Raw genomic sequence first — 24,312 nt, 5'->3', positions numbered from 1 at the left:
CCATTTTGTGTTTTCACAGCACTGCCTAACATGGAACTTCAGAGCTGAGAGAAGGCTGCAGAGCACAGGCTGGCGCTTTTAGAGCGTCCAACCAGCTGAAAATGCAGATTTCAAGAAAGTCTGGGTGAAAAATTCAGCAGGAAATCCTTAAAAAACACTATTACTGCTCCTGAGTGTGGAAAAAGGAGGAGGGGAGTCTTTACTATTCCCATTATTCCATCCTCTCTCCTCTGAGTGTGCCTGTGCTGTCTCTGAGTCATCTGCTCTCGTCTAATGTATTCCATTTGCAGATTACTTCACTGAATCAATCAAGCCCGACCAGAGCCATTAGTCTGCCAAGCCAGCCGATTTCTTCTTCTTCTTCTTCTTCTTCTCTTCTTTTTTCTGCCTTATGAGAAACAGAAAGAAGGGAAACGAAGCAGCTTGAGATAATGAAACGTCTCTGGATGGTGTGACCCCAGCCGCTAGTGTAACCAGATCCTCTGGTAGTGGTGGAGGAAGAGGAGAGGAGAGGAGGGGTGCAGAGTTCATCCCTCAGTCACACACTCTCCCTGACCCAGTCTTCTGTCATCCTCATACCTCAGGGTTTCACCTACCGCTGCCTGGTTGGCAGGCTTCCTCCTTCTCAGGCCTCCAGATGCTGAACACAATATACAGGAGGGGAGGGGAGAAAAAAGCTCACTCACTCCAGACACACACACACGCTCACACACACAGAGCGCTCTGTGGTGAGGTGATAGCTGAGGAGGAGGAGGAGGAGGAGGAATGGCTGCATCTCAAGGGCTGCCATGGTTACTGAGATGCACGTGTTTGACACATTGGAGTCGACACAGCCTGCCTCTCTCCGGCGGCCTCCCTCCTGTGAGCCTGGCAGGGTCACGGTGCAGTCAGCTACTACAAAAGAAAGCAGCCTGTCATTGTTACAGGAAACGCAGACGCACCAAAGCGCTCTTCAACCCCCCCCTTTCTCTACGCGCTGCTTTAATTACAGCTCAAGAAGAAGAGCCCTCTGAGACGCATGGCAAGTGGACAAACATCCAAACTTCCCTGCCGTCTTCCCTCGTGTTTATGTTTATACGCCGTCGATCTCATCAGCGAGAACACTTCTGCGCTGCGCTTTTACCACTCGGCTCGTTCAGGGCGAAGTGGGCCTTTTGATTCCTCAAACAGGGGGTCATGGGAAAAGTCATCTCTCTGCTTTTAAAGCTGGAGATCAAGTGAAATTTTCTCGGCTCGCTTTTTTAAGAGGGGTCTCTTTCTTTCCTCTGAACGAGACTTCCTCTGAAGCTGGTGATCTGCAGACGACAATCAAAGCAGCTCAAACCCCGCCTGTCCAAACCACCTGCCGGCAGCTTCCTGGAAGTGTTGAAGCAGGAAAACGCACAGGTGACCTCTTGGAGCTCGTCTGGAGCCCACAGAAGGCTTGTAGGGAGGCAGCCACGGCCCCCAGCTCCAGGTTTGCAGGGCTGAGCTCAACCATAAGGGGGCACTCCCATCCCACTGTGAGGGAAGAAGTGGAGAAAGGAGGAGAAGCAAGGCAGGCCCCTGCCTCATACAGCAGCAGCAGCAGCAGCAGCAGCCATTACAGGCTTCAGCACAAACCCTCCCCAGTTTGAGCCACCGATGGGTGCAGCTGACACCTCTGACCCCGCGTACATGGCGGCGTCCTAACTGATGAGGAAATCTGAGTTAACATGTCAGCGCAGAGTTTTAATCCTCCAACAACAAACGTCATCGTGTTGGGTGAGCAGAGCGGGGAGCTCCCTCCTGGGGTTGGATATCTCACGCCACAGACACATCGTCTGCTACCTCAGGCTCTCCAGAGATCCCCATTAGACCGCCGCTTTATCAGCTGCGGCCACGTGGGGCGGATAACAACAAAAAAAGTACAACATGAGAGCCAGAGGAGAAAACAAGTGTGGATAAAAAATACACCCGACACTGATCGATCCGGCTCTGCTTCAGCATTCCTGAGTGAAAGGGAGCGCAGGCCGACAATGAATCTTAATCAATGAGGAGGGAGTTCTTCTTTAAACGCTCCACATTTGCCTAATTGAGCTTCTCTGTGGGGGGAGCACAGAAAAGGGGGTGTGAAGACACACAAACAGTGCTGCAGTCTGTGTGGAGCAGGATGAAGGAGGAGTAGGAGGAGAAGGAGGGGGTGGGGGGTGATTGCTGTGAATAATGGGGAGATGGTGTGTGCATGGGGGGCCTTTTGTAGAGATCACAATAGTAGCAGGGAGTCCCAGGGCAGCGCACAGATGCCCGAGTGAGGCAGGCAGCTGCCCAGCCCGAGGTGAGGGCTGCTGGGATACAGAGGGCGCGGGGGGCTGGAGGGGCCTCAGGGTGAGAGGGAGGGGTGCTCCAGACCCCTACAGCCAGTCTGCCTGTTCTCCAGAGCAGCAGCGCCCCTCCCCTCCTCTGTCACACACACACATTCAGAGTGTGTCTAGAGGGCGCTACCAAAGCAGCCAGCACAGAATGAAGCAGGGAGGGGGGGGGGGGTAATATGGAGGTTATTTCATAGAGTGAGGGTTAATTTCATTGTGAGGCCGGTTTCATCCATCCAGGCTCAGCAGCTCGTTCCAGTGAGAGCGACACAGAAGAGCACAGACAGTGCTGCAGTCAGCCACAGTCTTTGTGCTGCAAAACTAGCTCAGCCCAGCAGAAATGGAGGCAGAGGGGAGGGGCGGGAGAGTGTGAGAGTGTGTGAGCAAGCGGGGAGAGCGAGAAAGGGAGAGGGAGAGTGCTCTGTGTGAGAGAGTGTGTGTGTGTGTGTGTGTGTGTGTGTGTGTGTGTGTGAGCTAACGAGGAAAAAAACAGAGCTCTGGGTTTGAGCAGAGCTGAGGAAGAATTCACCGAAGCAAATGTTAAGACAACACTTCCTGTCAGCAGGTTGAAATTTCTCAAGAACATTTATTAAAAATCACACAGAAGAAGCAGAAAACGGGTGAGAGCGGGAGGGAGCGGGGGAGAGAAACAGACGAGCTGAGAGGAGGGAGGGGAGGGGAGGGTGAGCGCGCAGAGAGGCGCCCTGGAATCTGAATAAGACATGTCCACACAGGAAGCAAGGGCCCCAGAATAGCAACAGGAAACCGGCCCCGGACTCTGAATACTGTCAGCGTCAGAGCCTCGCAAAACAAGGCTGTGCTGCACAGCGTTATGAAAGCTGATTTACTGAGAGGGAGCAGAGAGAGGGAAGGGAAGGAGGGAGGGGGAGGAGGAGGAGGAGAGAATTTAGATAGAAAGAGGAAGAGGAGAGGGTGAAATATATTTTTAAAAAATAAAGAGAAGGAGAGAAACGCAGCAAAAAAAACAGTTTTATACTGAAAGAAGCATAGAGGAGGAAGGGAAGGAGGAGGAGGGGGGCTAGGCTGGAAAGAGGAGAAGGAAAAAAAGTGGGCCGGCCTTGTCAGGCTGATTGCTCCAGAGCTATGTCGCAAAAACAAGCTTAGCTGCAGGAGCAGAGCAGAGCGGAGCGGGGCTGGGCTGAGCAGGGGAACGGGGCTGGAGGAGGGGGGCTCAGAAGAGATCAGCACCAGGGCTGGAGGATCCCTCAGATCCAGATCAGGAGGCTTGGTACATAACATTAAAGGTCATTAGAGAGGAGGGGGTCTGTTGTTGTAATGTGGGTGGTCCCTTGAGCTGAATTCACACAGAGGGTGGGGTCTGATGAGGAGGGTTGTAGATTTAAAGGTGGGAAAAGTAGGACCAAGTGAAGAAGAGGAGAAGCTCCTCTGCAGTAAATCAGACGCCTCTTACCGTCCACTGCTCCATACTCACTGAATCTAAAGCAGAAGAAGTAAAGACACTGACTGTCCTCCTCTGTTAAAAAGTGAATACACATGGAGAAAGTCGACTCTCAGCCCTCCGCTCAAGATAACAGCTCTCCAGATGAAACCTCTTATTTGGAAAAGGAGAGGAAGGGGGGCTGGAGGCTTAAAAAAAACAAACTCAACTGAGTGTGTGACCAACATGTGACCTTCCTCTTGAGTCTGGAGCACATTCAGACACATCAGAAAAGAGGAGCATCACAACCAGTGGGCGGTTCTGAGTGGGATTAGCCCCACAGTGGAGAGAGGGGTGTACAAAAGACGTGGGAGTGGGGACAAGGAGATTTAAGAAGGTGGGTCAGAAAGAGGGGGGAGAGGAGGAGCGGTGGTGGTCTCTGAGCGGTTCTCAGGAGCTGACGTGTAGAGAAAGTGTCGCTTCAAGAGACTTTGGAAGTCAGGTGATGACAGATAAGTCTGCTTGTGACGTAAGGATCTGTTACACCGTTTAAAAACCTCTTCTTTCCTGAATAAAGTCACTTTGATTCAACAAGAAATCAAACTTATGTGTCTCTGTAGTTTACACTGATTGGTCATTTGGGCAGCAGGCGTCTGATGTCAACATGTTGAATAACACCATCTTGAATGTTACCAACAATGAGTGAAATCGTCATTCCCACTTTCTCTTTGTATAAGGAACAGTGACAACTTGTAAGAGATGCACACAAAGCTGATCCAAAGTCGTCCAATGAGTTTTATGACAAGACTCCAACTTTATCGTCATTGACAGGAAAAGAGAAGAACGTTTGCAATTCTGTATTTATCAGATGTTACGTCTCCTCTCCTCGTCTGCTTCTCCTCGTCATTGGTACAAAGGTCTAAACCAGGCATGGGCAAACTACGGCCCGGGGGCCACATGCGGCCCGTTAAACGTTTTAATCCGGCCCGCCAAACTTAAATGAATAAACCTTGTTAATGTTTTATTTTCCCTGCAATACTGATGTTTTCCCACTAGATGGCACACTGTAGATACATTGGCTTTGTTGAGGTTAAGCGTAGGCCTATTACTCCACATTTGCTCTTTACTCTCTGACCCATCAGCCCTTTTGTAAAGATGAACGGACCTAAGAAAAGGAAAGTGGACAAAACAAAACTCATTGAAACACATGGAAGTGCCAAAATGCGCGCGAATAAGATTGAGTGGATCGTCAGCGATCTGTTACCTAAACGCAAACTTTTGAAAACAGCCTCCAAAGTGGGATTTTTCTGAAACGCTGCCGACACCAATGCCTTGTTAACAGTAAGTCGGCGTTTTTAGTGGAAACAATGACGTCACACTCTGCTTCGGACAAGAGCATGAAACAAGTCAACAGTACCATTGTTATGATCGTCGCCAACTACAGTGTTGTGCTTGTGCTGCTCAATCTGTGACTGTCTTTCACAAAACGAGCATCTGTTGCTCCACTTCTGCTCTTAGCATTCACCAATACACCAGATGATCGGCTCAACTCTACTTCAATGGAGATCTACCAAAAGCTGCTTCTGGACAAGACAGTTATAGCACCACCTGCAGGCCTGGCATGCTTACCACAGCATTTACAGTCCCTAGGCGTTTCTGTGTAAACGCAGATTTTTTTCACTGGGTTTCAGCGTTTTCAGATGATACGTTGTTGTGTAAACGGGGCCTGACTTTGGGTTTATCAATGAGGGGACCCACCAGCTGTTTAGCATCACGCTTGTCTTGCTTGTCTAACTAGCAAGCAGCAACCTCTGGTACAAGAACATTAGACAGTTTCTCAAATGTCCTCTTGAGGCTGGCTCTGAAAGTACAGGAGGTCACATTCACACCAAGCCAAAAAAAAGCTGTTTTCACAGCAGAAAATAACCTATTTACAGCCTGTCTGAATCACTACTTTCACTTTCAGCACACACTGTACGGGATGAATGTTTTCTAACTCTGTGGTTAAGAAGATATTAAGATCACGAGCTTGCCCAATCAGAGGCACAGTTCACAAGACTGATGGCTTTTTAACTTCATTTCAGAAACAGACGGTGATGTCAGGGAGGCTACGCCCATTCATTTTACAGTCTTACTAGTGAAAGTGACCTAGCGTACAGAAATGCCCTTATCATTCAGTTTCAGTTTCAGTCAGTGTAGCCTCACTCCATCACCATGAATCCAAAACTTTACTTTATCACAGATTTTATCACAAAGAAAGGCAGCAGTTGGCGGTTTAATCAGGGTTTATCTACATCGAGTTGAAGCTTTTATAAAAGTAAAGTTTGCAAACAGCCTCAAAGCATACGGTGAAATTCAGGAAAATCTCCACACTGACTTTTTGCCATGGAACGTAAAAATCAGAGCTTGTATTTTCTTTATCACATGAACTTGCCTTAGATCTTAAAGCGACAGACCCTCCTTTCCTCTGAATATTTACATTTGTTCAAACAGGCTTCTGTAATACATATTAAGTATAAAGGCCAAATGTAAATCCTCCTGACATCTTTAGGTTGAGCTTCTGTCTTTTTGATGGACTTATGAAATATCCATCTCTCAGAAGTCCTGAACTCCTCCTCATGTACAGTGAGATGATAAACAGATGACGTGCTCCTTTCATACTATGTTTTAGTTGTTGGGTAATTATGTGACGATCTTCTAATCAGCCTGTTTGTTTTTCTAGAGGGATCTGACATTTAGTTATCAGGTCAGAGGAATATCTGAGCCCCACAAAGACGCCGGTTGTCCTCTTGTGTTGGCGTGCGTTGCTGTATTCACAGCATGTTGCTACGCTGTGACAGTGCAGAGACATTTCCATGAAGTCTACGTCAGCTACAGAGAATCGTCGGTGTGTGATAAATACTCAACAGTTAAACGGTGCATGTGTGTCCTGGAGCCAGGAACCAGCTCAACCTGCTCAGCTTGTTCCACTACGGCTGCCTGTGTTTTCCCTCCTCCTCCTCCTCTTCTATCCACAGCCCTGTTCCTCCAACTGACTGTTGCTTTCCTACCTGCGCCTTCCAGCAGGCGCTGAGCCTCCTGTACTCCTTTATTCCCTCCTCAACAGCGGCCTAACAGACGCTGGGCTTTCAGCACCTGGCTCAAACAGACCCATCTGTGCTCTGGATGAGGTGATGTCTGGCTGGCTCTGTGTGAAAGCTACTAAAGTAGCTAAATAGTGCTTACCTCTCTGCCGCTGCTGGATCTGGATTCAAACGCGTTCCAAGCCAGATTAAGACAAAAGAGTCTGAGCAAATCTCTGCAGGTTCTTACAGAAAAAACAACTTTTTCTCCATCAAATTAAACCAAAAGGGTTGTATTCTCACCTCCTGCCAGCTGTGTTTAATCTGTAAACGTACCTCTCAGACTAACATGGCTGAAGTGAGTTCACTTCAAACTACACTTCTCCACATCAATGGAGATTCAGGACTACAAACTTTCTGCTTGAATTAATCCCAGAAAAAACATAATCTTCTTTCATAAACCACAAATAAACAGAAAAGGGTCAAATTAAAGGAAAGAAAATCAGACAAGCTTGCTCGTAGAGTGGGAAAAAGGGCAGAAAGTTTCCAGAAATTTTCCATGGGAATTTTACTACACAGGATTTGCTTCCTTCAACTTAAATGATTATTTCTTACAATTCCCTTGAAGTTTTAAAAAATTTCAAGGTTTGGATAAGTTTTCAAAAACTGGATTTGGAGTCTAGGGCCTTTTGCACACATAGCTGGGTATTTTCAAAAAAAGAATGACCCCCTCATTCATTTTTAAAAACACTTTTGTCCCCATGTAACAGAGCAAATATGCTGACAAGTGCAGCTCCAAGCAAGCCAAACTCATGAGTGGCAGTGAAACCAATATCAGCCAATCAGAATGAGCCACCATCGTTCAGTTGTTACGTTTTAAGAAACCAAAAACTCTGTTTCACTTTGGCCAGAGTTTTCAGAAAACATTGTTTAATGTTTAGTGATGTAAAACTGCTATTTCATGTGGATGACAGGCCTAAACGTATAAGAATATATGTGGTTTCCAACACATGTGTGGGCATGGCCTAAATCAATGCGTCTTGACGAAGCCAGCGGCGCACAGTGAGGTTGAAATCTTTCAGAGCTGAGGTGAAGAAATCAAAGATTACTCAAAGAACATACACGCAACAAGATCCAGAGATATGGTTAAAGAAATGAGCCAAGAGGGCGGCCCACATTCAGTCTGTTTACATGCAGCTTCAGAAGTCAGACTATGAGCTTAGTCAGACTACGCCCAGCATTCAGCTGGAAGAGGAAGTAGATGATCATGATAAATAGGGTCGCTGTGCTTATTCAGTCTATAGTCCCTTTTCCACCAAGCAGTCTGGTTTAGATCAGTGCGGTTTGGTAATGGTTGGATTGGTTAAGCCTGATCCTGACTGCGTTTCCAACCATGTCCCCTTGTGGTAAGCGACGTGTAAGCTGGATGCCGATAGCAGCATCACTTGAATAATAGCATGACGCCATAGCAGTGTTCCTGTGTGTGAGGTTCCTAAAATGTACAACTACTAAAAAAGATCATCATGGGAGAAACTTTGTTGTTGAAAGTAAATTCTTTAGTCATGACCATAAATCAGGTGTGGTGGATAAAAGGAGCTTGTAGTTCCAAACTTTGATCCAGTTCTCTACTAACAAGGCCAATAGCATCTTCAAAAGTCTCATTTAAAGAGTTCTAGATGCTAAATGCAGAAGTTTCGCATTGCAGAATAAAAGCAAGTTATCGTGGACTTCACAAGGTTGAATTCACCTTTAACAAAAATGTGTTTTTGAAGCTGCTGAAGTCTTTAGTCTCTCTGAATTCACAAAGAAGCATGAGACAGACTGAAGCCTTATGTTTGACATTCCACACATTGTTGGTCTCCCATCAAATCTTTATGCTCTTTGTCAATCACATAAAAAAAATAAATATAAATATTTTCAGGTGCAATAGTTGCCTCTGGCGCGAATCTGCTAATAACACCTGTCGGAGTCCAGTCCGCTGGTTTGAAACTGCTGTGGTTTCACTCCCATCCATCACAGTCTTATCTCATGGTGTCATGTGTGCTCCACAGGGTGCAGAAGTAGGAAGAAGAAGAAAGTTCATCTCTACCTGAGCGAGATTACAGCCAATCAGAAAGCACCGACAGGGAATCCCCGAGAAGTTGGAGGGAAATAAATAAAAATAGCCCGAGCCTGGCCCGCTCGGCCAATGGTGGAGCCCGCGGAGAGAAGTATAAATAAATAAGAGAAATAAATAAAAGAGGAGGGAAACACATCCTGAGGGCATCCCCTACTGGCAAAGACAGCGCTGCCTCTCATCCCTCCCCCCCTCTTAGCGTCTCTCACTCCAACCAATCACTCACACTATTTGAAGTTATTTGCTTGCGCTCCCTCAATCCCACAATCCCCCCCCTCCCAAACCTTCCCTCCACCGCAGACTTTGCTCCCTCACTTTCATTCTCTCTCATTAATGATCTCATTTCTCACTCTCCTTCCCTGAGGCCCAGAATGAGGTTAGCTCCGCAGTCTGACCTATAAACAGTGCCATGGAAACTGCAACGTGTTACAGAGAGACACCTCTTTAGGAGGGAGATGGGGGGTGAGGAGGGGGAAAGGGCTTCTCTCACCTTTATCTTAGCCAGAGGGTTATCAGGAGCCAGATTTGCTTCACTTTCAACAATCCTCTCCCTGGCAGAAACGCTGGCTTTTTTGCCCTCTCAGGTTTTTTTTTTCTAACACATCTGTGGAAACCTGCACAGCTTGAGCTCACTGAACTCTTCCTTGGCATCACTGTTTTGTTGTTTGCGGTGTGTCTTTTGAAGAGGTTCTTGTTATACTCTTGTTGTGTCCGTTACCTTTAAAAGCACAGCTGCACAGTATGAAGCACAAAGAGAGTTTTTATGGCTGATGAAGATGAGAGCAGGCCCTTCAAGTGGACGCAGCGTGCTTGATCCTTCAAGGTGTCTTTAGCAGCGTTTCTATTAAGGATCGCACATAACCTAAATATTGCAATGAAAAATTAAAATGGAAACAGAAATTTTAATAAAAAGTTTTACGCTCTCATGGGGTGGTTTATCATAAGTTCAGTATTGGAGTTTAAAGGTGCAATGGAAACACCTTTTCCACAAAAATACGTCACCAAACGTGAATAACAACACACCTCCTTTACCTCCTCATAGGTGTCCACGTCCACACATAGACTCTGGTGTTCATATTGTTAAGATGTTGGTGTTTCTGAGTGTCAGTGAAGGCATCAGGACAGCTGTGAGGGGTCAAAGGGCAGCAGGAAGGAGGGGTGGAGGTGTGTGTGAGAGAGTGTGAAAGCAGGTGAGATGGAGATGATGATTTTCATTCAGTGTTTTGTTGCTGTTTTGAGTTGGCGTAGTGACAAACGACAGTGACCAGTGAATAAAAAACACTAATGTTCATGAATCATCATGGTCATTGCTGCGTCCAGACGGATGTTATAATATTTATAACTATTGTAACTAACTACAGATTAATCGGTCCAATTATGCCTGTCACCAATTAATCAACATCAGCCAAAATGTAGCCGATTATAAAAATTTTTGCTCCACAGAGATTCTGTCGCTCCTTCTCCTGTGTGTTTGCCCCGCCCCTCCATCCACCATTATGTAATGTAAGACTATCGACATTTAAACGTTGCGAAAGTTGCTTTTTTGTGAGATAAACAGAGATAAATGCTACTGTTAATTCACACATCCACCATTATCTAATGTAAGACTATAGAATAACATTTTAACGTTGTGTAAGTTGCTCATTGTGTGTTTACAGTTTGATTTTTTCTTTAACTTACTATGTTTAAAGTTTGACTTATTTAAGGTGTTTACAGTTTGACTTTTTTATTTATTATTGTGTTTACAGCTTGTTCTTATTTATCATTGGTTAACACTACAGTTCTTCTGTTGACAGTTTTATAATTAAAGTTGTTGTTTTAATTTAATAGTGTTCTGTCTCTGTCTTGAATCATATGGGTATTATAATAATTTGTGTTCACATACAGTATATGTCCTGTGTATATCAATTAATCTATCATATATATCAGCCTATATATTGGATATCGGTCGATATATCAGATATCGGCTTTTTTTGCCCCCCCCCTCCCCTCAGTATCGGTATCGGCCCCAAAAATCCCATATCGGTCTGGCTCTAATTTTAACGCTCTCTGCCCGTCTGTTGACAACATCAGCGACTACAGTATCACCCATCAAGGTAACAGTTCGGCCCTTCAAATGTTTGGGATCTCCATGGCTACTGCTGGTTACAGTCCTCCTCCCTCTTCCTGCATCCCACAAACCGAATCTCACCGGACAAGATTTTACTCAAGTTGTGCGCAATTCTAGTTGCAATGGAGACACTGGCAAGATGTTAATCTACCTAATAGAAACTAGTTTGATTTTGAAATTAAAAAAGTGAAATGGAAACACAGCTAGTGATACAGCATTTAGTAAATGAACCTTGCAAAGTGCTGGTTTGATTGCAAAGATTACCCAATGATAGGTCATGACTGGGTGACAGAGGGCGTTCAAAAAGTCTTAGAGGAATTGGTCAAGGAAAGCGAGTCTGTCTGCCCCCAGGACGGCAGAAAGGGCTATACATCTGCATAGAAACCGCACATTGTTGAATGCAGTACTTTCACATTTGAAACGATACATTACAAATGCCTGGTACCAGGTAATTGGTATCCGTACTTTTTTGTGTTTATTTGGTAAAAAATATAAACTTTTTCAAAAATAAAATCTTCTTTTTTTAATTAGACAAATTTATTCTTCAATATATAATCTTGCAATGCTGTGCTGAATGCTAAATTTGCATGTAGCCTACGGTGTCTCTGAATAATTTAAAAAAAGAAAAGAAAATGATCTGGACAGATGTGAAAATTTTCCAAAAAATCTATTCCAAAAAAACATGATAGGTGAAAGCTTCGGCGTGAATGTGCCAACATGATTCCCACAGAATGAGATCAATATAAGACGAAAAAAAACCCAGACTCAGTGTGCAACGGGCTTTAGACTGTGCTCATTCATTACCAGCCTCTAACAATGATACAGATTCATCAGCACAAACATTGACTCCACCATGAAAACCTTCCTTAGGTGTCACATCATTCTTACAGTGGAATCTAATACATCTGCATCAGTCTTTGCCTTTACTGACAGATATGCACAGTCTTGCTATGCACGGACAATCATCTACCGTGTTCAATCACTCTAATACTGACAAGCTAAAATACTCAGCTGCTGATCCAGAGGAGAGGCTTTTGGCAGGAGAAGTCACTTGTTGAACACACTGACTTGTTTTCATAGCAAAATGAAAAAGAGAATGACTCTTGTGTGGGAGTGTTACTTTCAGAGAGATCAGAGATGTAAAGCTGACACAAGTGACATTTCAAAAGTGGGGGAAATTACAAATATTAAAATACATCGAATGTCACAAGTAATGCAAAAATGCACACAGGTATTACAATTATCAGTGGAGATAAACAGACATTTTTAACATCTGTATTCATATCAACCCACATGTTTTGGTATATTTCTGTCCCGTTATTCACAAAACTCTAATTTGAACAATCTGAAGTGGACATTTTAAAGAGGGGGTGAGTGGTTCTATAATTAGGGAACATTTCAAGGTGTACAAAAAGGGAAAAAAAAAGTGCTTCTTTTATTCAGTTTTTTTGGATTGCAAAGTATCTACCTGTAAGCTTAAGCTCCAATGAATTCTTAAATATTTATTTAATAAAAAAATATGATGCTTTACTTTGTCAACCATGTTATGGACAAAAGATGTCACTATTCTTTAAACATAAATCCATATTATACAGATTTCAGAGTTATTTAACATTTCTATGTCAGACTACGCTCCCTAGAAATATCCCTCATCATTTATATCACAGTTTGGCCAAAATGTTAAAGAGTTATGGACAAAAATCACAGTAACACAGTTGACAGGACAAGAAGAGAGAAACCTGTCTCTGCAACTCTACATTAAGTGATGCTAACACAGTTGATTTTGCTTCTTCATTTTTTGGTCCTTGTGCTAATTGCAGACCTTAAACATGCCACCACCTGACCTCCATCAACTCATATTTCTGCTCCTTATCTTCACAGTTTGGTCTTTATAACATCTATAGTAAGAACAGCAGAAAATGTTGCTAACACAGTTGATGAACAGGTAATGCACCCCATGTTTTTTATTTATTTTAAGTACAGACCACTTTTTATTATTTTATCTTGTCTTTTTAAAATCTCTATTTTATTCTCTAGTTTTCCTGTTTTATTCTTCATTTATTTATCATTTTATATACTTGTACATTTTAACTTAATTTCAAGTATTTTTTTTATTCTTAAAAATCATTTTCTTATTTTATATTATGATATATTTAATTTTATACTTGTTACTAACCTCCAGTGTTTTCTCATTTTCAAACCTTTAGGACGGCGTTTCCTCAGTACGTACTGGGTACAGCAGTGTGCTTTATTATGGTCTTTTATCTGTGTTGCTTTATATTAACACTGTGTATGGGTTGCTGTGTGGGTGGGTTCCAGGGCTAATTCTTTTATTTGATTCATGTGTCTGTTTGTAAAGCACTTTGTGCTATATTTTATTTGTATGAAAAGTGCTATATAAATAAATTTTGATTGATTAATTGATTGATGTACAGACAATCATTCTGATAAAATTTGGATGAGGAGGAGGTGAAACATGACACACTTTCTTCAAGGTTCCCATCAAGAAGGACAGGACCTCAGTTGATTTAAGTCATGTGACTTGGAGCGAACCATTGCTGATTTATAGTTTTTTTTCCAATAAGTAACACAGTTAGTGCTGATTTCTCAGACACTGACAAAGTGAATTATTTTTTTCATATATTTTTCCGACAGATGTTGTGGAAATCCCTGAATCTGTCTGTAGGGGCGACCTCAAACACCAAGGTCTGGCCATAGCTCTGTGGAGCGGGTAGTCTTACAGAGGCAGCAGCTGAACAAAAAGTTCCTGAAAGAGGCTGAAATAAGGGTTTTCCCTTACCAGTCTGAAAAAGAGGGGATTTTTAAAGCTAAATAATGCAAAGCTACTACAAGGGTACCAGAGGGAGAGCAGGATGCCTGGATAACACTTCACCCCCTCCCTTTAAAGTACTTAGGCAATACAGGCATTGGTTTCAATGTAAAGATGTGAATGTTCTTGAAGAGATTAGTAATTTTGGTACCATCATAAAGAAAAAACTCTCCACCACACCTTATTCTAATTCTGAAATCAGTAGTTCATACGAGGACAGACTGTTTTCTTTCTGTACACAGACTCCTGTCTGGCCTCATTATCAGTCAGTCATTTTACAGGCTTGTCAACAGAAAGCTGTAAACAAAGTAGAGAGTCTGACAGAGTCAGCAGTTCAAAGTTCTGAGTGTTGACCTGACTCGTGTAGCAAGCCGTATCCACAGAAGTTACAACTCATGAGTAAACACAAAGTCACACAGAGCTCAGGTAAAAAAAAAAAATACATATGTTAATCCATCATTTTTCCTCAGCCTGCACAACAAAAACACTGTACCACCAGGTAGATCAACTTCCTGTCAGGATGTCAAAACACCCAACTTTATCACTTTTCAATTTGTTCTAAGTTCAAACCTATAAGCTGTTTACTTCTGTAAAAATTCAAATAATGCTTTCAAACAGACTGCTGCTTAAAACCAAAACTGAAAGACCTCTTCGAGAAAACCTAATGATAGCAAAAAGCTTAAAAAAAAAAATAGCATCAGAAAGAAATGAAAAAGTGGTTGGAAATAACCGTGAGTCCCTTGAATGTTTCATAAAGGTGAACTATCGCCTGAAGAACACTGCTCATGACTCTCTCTGCATGCTCACACACACCTGGTTTGCCTCTGGTCTTAAAGAGAAACCTGTGGTTGTCACCATGTCAGTTTCGATATGTTCCCAGTGTCTCGAGGTGGTGAAATGAGTATCAAAAGCACGTGATGTTAAAGGAAAGACAAGAGGCTCACCGGTAGACTGGAGGGCCGGCCCTGCATGCTGTCCTCTTGGCTGCTCTTGTTGGAAGCCATGGGCTGGTTGGAGGGAGGAGCGCTGGACTGGGAGCTAAAGGAGTCCTGGGAGAGTTCCTGTTACAGAGACAGGAAGATGATTCAGACTTCAATCATGTCTTCAGTGATCTAGTTTTTTTTTTGTTATCAGCTTAGCCCAATGAAAAAGCACCATGTACCATTTCTGTTCAACGACTTCTACAACTTTAACATCTAAAAACCTGAGTGAGCTTTTGGTGTTGAGATGCTGGAGTCAGTGTGAGCTGACTCAGTGCTGTGTGTTGTTACCTGTGGAGGAGGTGGGAACCTCTGATATGGTGACTGTTGTTGCTGCTGCTGCTGTTGTTGCTGCTGTTGTTGCTGTTGCTGTTGTTGTTGCAGGGGAGGGGTCTGCGAATAAGGTGATGGCTGACCCTGCTGGCCGTGTCCCGGGGGTTGCTGGGCCTGTGGAGGGGGTCCTCCTGGTTGTTGCGGTTGCTGCTGTGGTTGAGGGGGCCCTTGTTGTTGCTGCTGCTGTTGTTGTGGAGTTTGCTGCTGCGGGGGTGGCTGCCCTGGCCCTGGGGGTTGTGGGTAGCCAGGCTGGCCCTGTGGGCCTTGCTGACTTTGAGGACCTGGTCCCTGCTGCTGTTGAGGTTGCTGCTGCTGCTGGGGTGGGACATAGGGCGCCTGTCCTGGCTGAGACTGTGGGGGCTGGTTGTACGGGGGCTGACCTGGAGCAGGGCCGTGGGGGCCTTGGGATTGTTGGTAGGCAGGTCCTCCTGACTGCCCGTGTTGGCCTGCAGGCTGTGAGGGGTGGCCCTGCTGGGGGTAAGGAGGTCCAGAGTTGCCCTGCTGTTGGCCGGTGTATGGAGGCTGCTGCTGCTGCTGCTGGCCGGCGTGAGGGGGAGGGCCATGCTGACCATAGTAGGCTTGGCTCTGCTGACCGTAGCCGCCAGGACCCTGTTGTCCATAGGCTGACATCTAGACCAGAGAATGAAACATTTGGTTAGAATCAACAGTTATTATCATCATTGTCAAAAAATAAACATTTCCACTGCTAAATTAAAAGTCTGCGTTAAAGCAGGAAAAATCAAGCAACACATTGAACCAACTGGCATTTAATGAATCTGCACTTTATCAAGAGTCCGCTTGAGGCTGGCTCTAGAGGTACCAAAAACCACATACACACCGAGCCAAAGAAAGACATTTACACAGCAGAAATCACCACGTTCACAGCCTGGTACAAAAAAAGGTCCCTCGTTAGAGTAGATAACTTCTACACACTCTATATGGAGTTAATTCCAATATGGCACCTGTCGACAATTTGCTTCAAAACTCAGTTTCAAGCCATGTCCACACGTAGCCTGGAATCTTTTTATACGATTAGGCCTGTCATCCACACAAACCACAGCTTTATATCACTAAAAACTATGTTTTCTGAAAATTTGGGCCACAATGAAGATTTTGGAAAACTCTGGATTCATCGTTTCATGTATACGCTGGTCAATAGAGTTTTTGGTTTTCAAACGTCACAGCTGAATGACAGGGCTGGACAATGGTTTTGGAAATTCAAATAGTCATTAAAATAAAAAAAACAAAAAGTTTGTGGGACAATGACTCTGTTCTGTCTGCAAGAGGTTGCATTTTGCTAATGCAGGATGCCAGATCTGTTATGTGTCAATTTCACAAAAGTAAAAAAGAAAAAAAAACAGGTCAAGAATAACAGGAAGTTGTGCACGCAAACCATGTAAAGAGCCCAATGATTTTCAAAATAAAACAGACTGTGTCCAAACCAGATGATATTTAACCTGGCCACAGAAACAAACTGACCAAGAACAGAGCCAGACCAGGAGGCAACAGGCTGGAGGATTTACAGCCAGAACAAGAAGAAGGAGACACTCAGATAAGGATTGGGAAGTGTGGGAACTCCTCGAAAAAATGAACAAAAGTGAGCGCAGTGCAAACTGGCCAAGGTTGGGCTAGCATATCACAAGTCGTGAACAACTCTGCACAGCCACGTGACAGCGAGGCATGCAGCAGAAAGTGCAGAGCTGTCCGCAGATCAACAGTCAGCGGTGGGCTTCGTCATCCAAGAAGAAAGTTTGATGATCGACGTGTCACGAGAAAATACAGCCACTGCGTTACATGCTTCAAGCCGCACTCATCAGTGGACTCGCTCAGTTAAGTGTGGATAAAAGTATTTTCAGAAACAAATGAGGGAGGATACTTGGTTTTGAAATTAGATGTCCAGGTGTGTACAAAGCTTTAGAAACAGACGTTGGTTACGTCCATTTATCAAAGAGTCTTTTATTTAAACTGATTGTTTCACATCCAGGACTTTAAGACCTGTTTTCTTTGAAATCATTTTACTTTATTACTTCAAAGGGGACATATCAAGCTTGTTTCTCCTTTTCACTATGCCAGACTAGGATGCCTGTAAAGCATTTCTGCCCTCAGTACAAGTCATTTAGTTCCTTCATTGCCCCACAATAGCGTTCTCAATATCCTCATTTTAGGCCATTCTGAAGATCTCGTTGAAACGCTCCGTTTCCAGAATGACCTCCAGTAACCTCGCAACGTCACAGCCCTTTGTGCTCTGATTGGTCAGTTCTATCAGAGGGGTGGAGGGGGCAGAGCCAGGGGGCGGTTTTTGCAGCATGGCAGTATTTACAAAATCACCATATTGGATGGGGCAGACCGAGCGAGTTTGCTGTTTGCCAAAACTTCACCATAAGGCATTGATAGCACTAATAAAATGGCAGAGTGTAGGATACGTCCTTTTGTATTGGACCCCGAGTCAGACCCGGACAGTTCTGCAGCTCAGGAGGAAGAAAATCCACCTCGACACAGATCATCTCAGGACGCTTCAGTGTGGTGAGTCAAACCGTTACTGTAACATGTATAGTTCATACGTGGGAATATAGGCAGACTTCACCAATAATCTATTTCTATAACAGGGCTCCATCCTGCTCCTTCACTTTTCTCTGTCTGTTTTATCCATAATGCTGAAAGTGTAGTCTAAAGATCGCCTCTACCGTCAGTTCGTCGCCATGTTATTACCACAGCATTATTGTGGTCCAGGTTCACAGTGCATGTCAGAACAAGCATGCAAATATCACAGTCTCACAAGTATTATGACGTCTGCTAAAAGTACAGTGTTTTATCTGCTAATTCACCATGTAAAGCCGAGCTGCTCAGCAGAGCAGAGTCCCTGCATCCAGCACCTGAGGGGGGATACTCAGCTCTTGGTGGGTGTATCCCTCGGTGGCGGTTGTGTGACTAACTGACATCACAGAGGAGGAGCTGCTTTATCAGATTACTCCAATAAAAAGAAAGGATCCTTGTGTCGTCACGACGGTCGAAATCTCACGGCCAACTGGCAATGACCTATTTTCAGAGGCATCAAATCTCGTTCTAGGATATCAGAAAAATACAATATCTCATTTTTTCAAAATTCAGGGGGTGTAAGGTCTTGTTTTCAAATTTATTATATTATATGTAAGTATTAAATCAGGCATCAGCATGATATGTCCACTTTAACAGGAAACACAGCCAGTTTACATCTGTAGTCCCAGGTTGCAAGAAAACCCATAAGCAGGCAGACAAGAGTCAAACAATTCAGTACGTATCGAGTCTGCCCTCAATGTTTGCGAAGTTAAACAAAGCACAAAGGTAATCGGTGAAATAAAGTGTTAATTCTGTCATCTTCCAGCTTTAAGAAAGCCCATTTCATTCATTGCGGTTGCCACATGTTCCTCTGTCTCAACAAAGGGGCTAAGCTAACTTGGATCTCTGTGGTTAACGCGCTCACTTTTACCTCGTACCTCATCCAACCTCAAGTTAAAACAAAAGAAACAGAAGTAACCCTTCAGAGGACAAACAAGCTGAGCTGCAGCTCAGCAAAAAGCCCCTGAGGAACAGTCAGAGGGTACCAAAGGGAGAAAAAGTTTCAGCGTTAAACTAATGGTTCAGTTTTTACGAACTTAAATTAACAGGTTGTTTACTCCAGACAGAGCTCTGGGGATCTTTTCTTTCTCGGTTAAAACCTCCTAAACCAAAGGACCCAGTCAGTTCCAACTATTCTGCTTTTTACTGATTTTATGTATTTATTTCTTATCTCTTTGTACTTCTGTTACTACTCTGACATTACTTTATTGTGCATAAGGGCAACTGTAATCACAGAATTTCCCTCAAGGATTAAAAAAGTATTTCTGTTGGAAGAAAACGAGTAAAACCTGGCACACAAACACTTTCAGCCTCCTCCAGTTTAAGATTTCACCAAAGGGTTGAAGTCTACTATCCTGAGCTCCTCTGAGGAATATCAATCATTACCTGAACAGCCTTTCCAATGACAGGATCCTCTCTAAAAGCCTGAAATATATAAATAATAACCAAATAAGTCACTGCTTTGAACCGCTTTTTCTCATTCATTCTCAGCGGAGTAATCACAGACTCTCTTCATCTCACTCAGATTAAAAGGGAAAGACAACTGTTGTGTTTGTGTGAGGGAGAAGAGAGTGCTCTCTGCTAGAAACTGATCAGTCAAAGCACATGAGAAAAGCATCTAAGTGCAGGAATTCAGCAGTGCATCGCTTTAAATTACAGCCGTGAAAATAAAAATTGAGTTTTGACTTCATCTCCTTGAACTTCAATACCAGGCTTTTCATATTCTACCCGATCCTGCGCGCAGAAAGCCTTTCAATACAGCGTTTGCGTTTCATTACCCTCAAGGAGCATAGAAGGAGAAAACCCTGACCTTGTGAGGAAACACAGTAATGAAAAGAGAGGAGAAAAAAAGCCACGTGTTGTTCTGGGAGGTGCTCAGCTACTCCAGAATTCAAAGAAAACAAGAGATAGTAGAGACGTTTAAAACAACGTGAAGTGGCTGCATTGTGCCCAGTATTTATGACCAAAAGGAGAGGAGCTGTTTTCTCTCTGCAGGGCATTTATCGAGTCCACAGTCAGACACCAGGCGGGCCAACATGAGATAATCGCACCACACAATGGGCACAAGACCACAGACAGTGGACGTGGAAGAAAAGACTGGACTCTGAGGGATTCCCTGCGTGCTTTTCAAGGAGCTTTCTTTCTCCTTCTGCACCAGTAGCCAGCTGTGTGTTCGGAGTTTTCAGTCGTACTCTATCAAAGTCGTACTTATTTTCTGAGCTCATAAAATTGAAAAACATTAAGATAGCAAGAGATCTTCATGAGATATGGTTCATAACATGTTAGGGGTGAGCCTCAAACACCAAGGTCTGCCCCAACAGGCCTTCAGGGGGCTGGCCAATCAGAATGAAGGGGGTTTGTGGAGCGGAAAGCCTCCAAGAGACAGCAGCTAAAACAAAAGCCCTGTTTCCACCAAGTGGTTCAGTTTGATTAATCCCAGTACAGCACTTTTAACTCAAACTGGGACAGGTCCCCAAATTATTGACCTGCACCGTCCCACTTTTTGGTACCTTTTTGTTGGGGTGCCAGACATACTGATCCAACTCCAGAAGGTGGAGCTAGAAACACTGCAGTCTGTCGATTGCAACAGCGCTATTAAAGAACAACACATAACCCAGCTGTGTTTAATGTTAGTTCTTGGTCACAAAGAGCCAGACATAGCGATCAAAAAGAAGGTGACGCTCTTTGTTTACTGTGTCACGTTTTTCTTCTTTCTGGATTAATTAGCTGGGTTTATTGTTGTGCTGTTTTAGCGTGATGCTATGAGGTAGCTGACGTGGCTAACCGCGCGGTCCGATTGGCTGTGGAAACCCAAAAAAAGATCAGGCTTTACTGATCCAGACTGGACTCCTTGGTTGAAAGCGGGCTAAAGTGTTTCAGTTAGATGCTAAAATAAGGGTTTTTTGAAACACCAGCGCAACTCTTATCTATACTGTATGCTGACATCATTCCTGAAAGATTTAGTCACAGCTAAAATAAACGCTGGGCTGCATGAACTAACAGGAAATTCAAATAAAAACATATTAACTTGCAGCCACCTGAAGCGATCACTTAATGTCCTAGCTGAGACAGGAAGTCAGGCTTTTTTGATCACTTTCTGAAGACCTAGTTTTAACTAGTCAGAGAAACAATTTGTTGCCAAGATCTGGTGTTTCTCTGCACATCTTTTCCCACCTCACCCCCCGCTGAGGTCTCCAGTTAAAACAGTGCCATCCTGTGAATATTCAACTGGAAAATAACAGCGTTTTAGAACAGTTTATTATCTACACTTCACCTGCAGCAGACAGTGACTTCATGTTTTAGGACTCATGTGGGTGATTGTTCAGGTTGGCTTTTTGAACATGACACAATCTTTTGAAACTTGGCCAACTTATCTCTGAACCCAGACTCAACCCCAGTCACATGCTGCACTTTGAACTTGCTCCATTTCTGAAGGTACAGTTTCACATGCACAAGTTTCAGTAGTTTATTGCACAACAGCTTCTGTCAATTTTCTCAAAAGTCAGCAAAACTTGGGGGTTCTCTTGAAAATGATGTTAACTTTTGAAACAAACATTATTTGAATATTCCATTTCGTACGATATATTCAGTTAAGAGCAAATAAATAACTAAAAGCCTGATTTTCAAAAAGCAGAGGCAAAGTTTCAGCAAATTTAGTAGTTTTAGCACAATTTAAAGAAACAATTAAAACAATTAAAAGAAACAATTCTGAAACTTCCTAAATACATTTGCCATGTGCTCACAATCAAGTACATCTTAAAAAACTCAAACATTAAAGAGGGGTACTCTGCTCTGCTCTGCCCCCATATCTTAAACATATAAGCAATGCTGGATGTTTGAACTAACTTGCAGATTTTTTAACCTCTCCATCTTTATATTTTGTAGAAATGCCTGAATCTGTAAACTGATCAAAAATAGCCTTTTCTAAAAATGACCAATCAGAGGGAAGGGGGTTCGTGGAATGGGGAGCCTTAGAGAGACATCAGCTGAATCAGTTGTTTCAGACAGAAGCTGAACTGGGGTCTTTCTAACACACTAGTGCGTGATAATACTGATTTATTTTAACTGTAAATCATGGAAAGCTTCAACAAGAACACCAGAGAGACTAAAAAATAGCACAATGTGCTCTCTTTAAAAAAAAAAAAAAAAGATCAGACATTTGCTCGGTTTGCATTGCTACATGTCAGTTCAAATGTGAGCTAACTGTGAACAAACTGATTGGCTCAGAAATTGAAAAACTATTTAGAAAACTTCATCAGGACATTAGTAAGGAATGCTTTAACCAATACAATATGCATCTGTTGTGTGTTTTTGTTTTGTGGAAATCTTTTCATTTCATAAACCACTGAACCCAAAGTTTCTTTATGTGTAACTTCTGTGACTGTAGCGGAGTAACTACTGACCTGCTGTCCGTACTGCATGCCGCCCATGGAGCTAGGTGTCCTGCTCTGCATCCCCATAGGATACCTCTGAGGACCTGGAGGTCCGTAGCCCTGACCTGGGTAAGAGCCTCCCTGTTGGGGTCCTGGACCTGTAGGGGGCGCCTGCTGCTGCTGGGAGTAGGGGTTGGGTCCTCCGTATGGCTGGCCACGCATTTTCCCCACCTGGTCCATCGGGCTTGGAGGCTGAGGGGGAAATGACAAAGTGTAAATGAACTGAAACAGAGAGTAAATGAGCTGATGCACGCTTTGAGTCGAGAGATAATTGTCTGTCATTCACTCAGGGTTAAAATTCAAGGCTTATGGTGGGCCTCTATCAGACTGCGCTGTAGCACACCCAAATAGGCTATAACAAGCTCTATAATGATGCAACTGATGGGACATTGTTCACTACCCAGTGATGTGACAGGAAAAGATCCTGGTTCAAATATAGCCATGGTAATTTTGGAAGCTTTTTTGTGGCTCTTCTTGAAAAAGCATTACTCAGCAACCAACACAAATAATGACTCCACTGTTTGAGTGTGTCGTGCAAGCATCATCTCAGAAAGCAGTCATAGTATAATCAAGCAAATATAGAACACAAAAGCAGAAGGGGGAGGAAAAAAAACAGTAGTGGATTTACTTTCCTACTAGAAAAGGAAAAAATTGGCCATGAATGAATGAATGAGCCCACTACATCCGCCAGGAGCGTTTCCCTGCCCAGGAGATCATTGTGCCAGTGGGTGGATACTGTTACGGCAGAGACGTCGGGGAGGGTTTCTATGAAAATAAGCTTAAGGAAGTGGAAGTGTCTGTGGGGGCTGGAGGGAGGCCCACCCCCCAGCTGGCACCGTGTCAGGATGGGGGCCAGGGTGCCGGTGTTTGAGGGGGCTGACCTCAGCTTGGCCTGGACTGTGGGAGATCCACGTGGCCCGGGCAGGCAGTGTTACTCCACCAGGCAGCCTTTCTGGACAGAGGGCCAGGCAGGGAGCAGCGAGGGGGGGGGGGGACTTGACATGAGGTAACCCTGCCTGTCAACAGCTGGAGCCAAGGTCATAAAGTGTCCAACGCTGTGTGTACATAAGAGATGAGGCTTTTGGAATCTCCCCAAAATAAACCACAGAGCAACAATAACACCACTAAAGTAAGGATCGGCAACTTGTTGTGAAGGTATTTTCTGCTGTTTGTTATAATTATTACTATCTTATGTTTTCATTATTAATGCAGAGAGGGCATTCTATTAAAAAGTAATGAGAAAAAAATCAGACAAACAGGGCACTAAGAGGCCTGGAAGAGTTGATCGTAGGGGGTTTCATTCCTCATTACCTACCTGTGGATGTGGACGACCACTTCCTGCCTGATTGAATACACAAAGGACAAGCCACAATCCTTGATTATTTGAATAGTAGCTCATTTATAAGGTATTAAACAGCTAATGACTTTTTTTCCTAACGTCAAAGTATATTTGTCATGGTGAGTGTAGCACATTCGAAACCTGTCTGTTAAGTGCTGATTAAAAACAGAAGAAGAAGAAAGCACTGATGCCAGGTAGCAGTTCAACTGGTGTATTTCTGTGATATTTACAACTAGAGAAAACCTGGGTGACTGTCAGTTGTCAAAGGGTTTTGTAGGAAACTTATTTGATATGGTGAAGTTTGTTTGGATCAACCTGGCATCAAACAATCTACCAAGACTCTGCACAAAGAGCAGGGCACCCAGCTGAATGGGTGGTGACTACTCCATCAACCGTTAAATAGTTCCTGATGACTAAACAACTAATGATTGAATAGTTCCAAATAGGGATGTCCCGATATTACATTTTCACTTCCGATACGATACCGATACTGCAGCATTGACTATTGACCAATACCGATATTAATCTGATACAATATCAGCATTAAACATGCATACTTTTATTACTTTTGTAGTATGTCTGTCATGTTAGAAAAGGCTTGATTAAGTGATATTATTCAAACAAAGAACAGTAGTCCGCAACAGTAGGTATGAGGAAAAACTGACCTATTGATTATTAACCAATGGGTAACAGAAACTGCTTATATCAGAGATTTTAGATGCATTCCGATACAATACCGATACTTGTTTTTTTGCTGATATCGGACCAATATCCAATATCCAATA

At 43.6% G+C, this 24,312-nt stretch overlaps 1 protein-coding gene across 1 annotated transcript in view; it reads right to left on the bottom strand.

The window, feature by feature from the left end:
* arid1ab (AT-rich interactive domain 1Ab) overlaps window positions 1–24,312 on the bottom strand; it is a 95,435-nt gene that overhangs the window by 31,873 nt on the left and 39,250 nt on the right. Inside the window, exons 2-4 of the mRNA XM_074686186.1 lie at window positions 22,159–22,380; window positions 15,119–15,790; window positions 14,792–14,908 (exon numbers count right to left, since the gene is read on the bottom strand). Coding sequence (XP_074542287.1) covers window positions 14,792–14,908; window positions 15,119–15,790; window positions 22,159–22,380 — 1,011 coding nt within the window. The remainder of the gene's footprint in view (window positions 1–14,791; window positions 14,909–15,118; window positions 15,791–22,158; window positions 22,381–24,312) is intronic.

The sequence above is a fragment of the Halichoeres trimaculatus genome, unplaced genomic scaffold (assembly GCF_033239565.1).
Source record: "Halichoeres trimaculatus isolate MK-OKI-2021-1 unplaced genomic scaffold, fHalTri1.1 fHalTri1_scaffold_14, whole genome shotgun sequence".
Lineage (NCBI taxonomy): Eukaryota > Metazoa > Chordata > Actinopteri > Labriformes > Labridae > Halichoeres > Halichoeres trimaculatus.
This window is presented reverse-complemented; position numbering and strand designations above follow the sequence as displayed.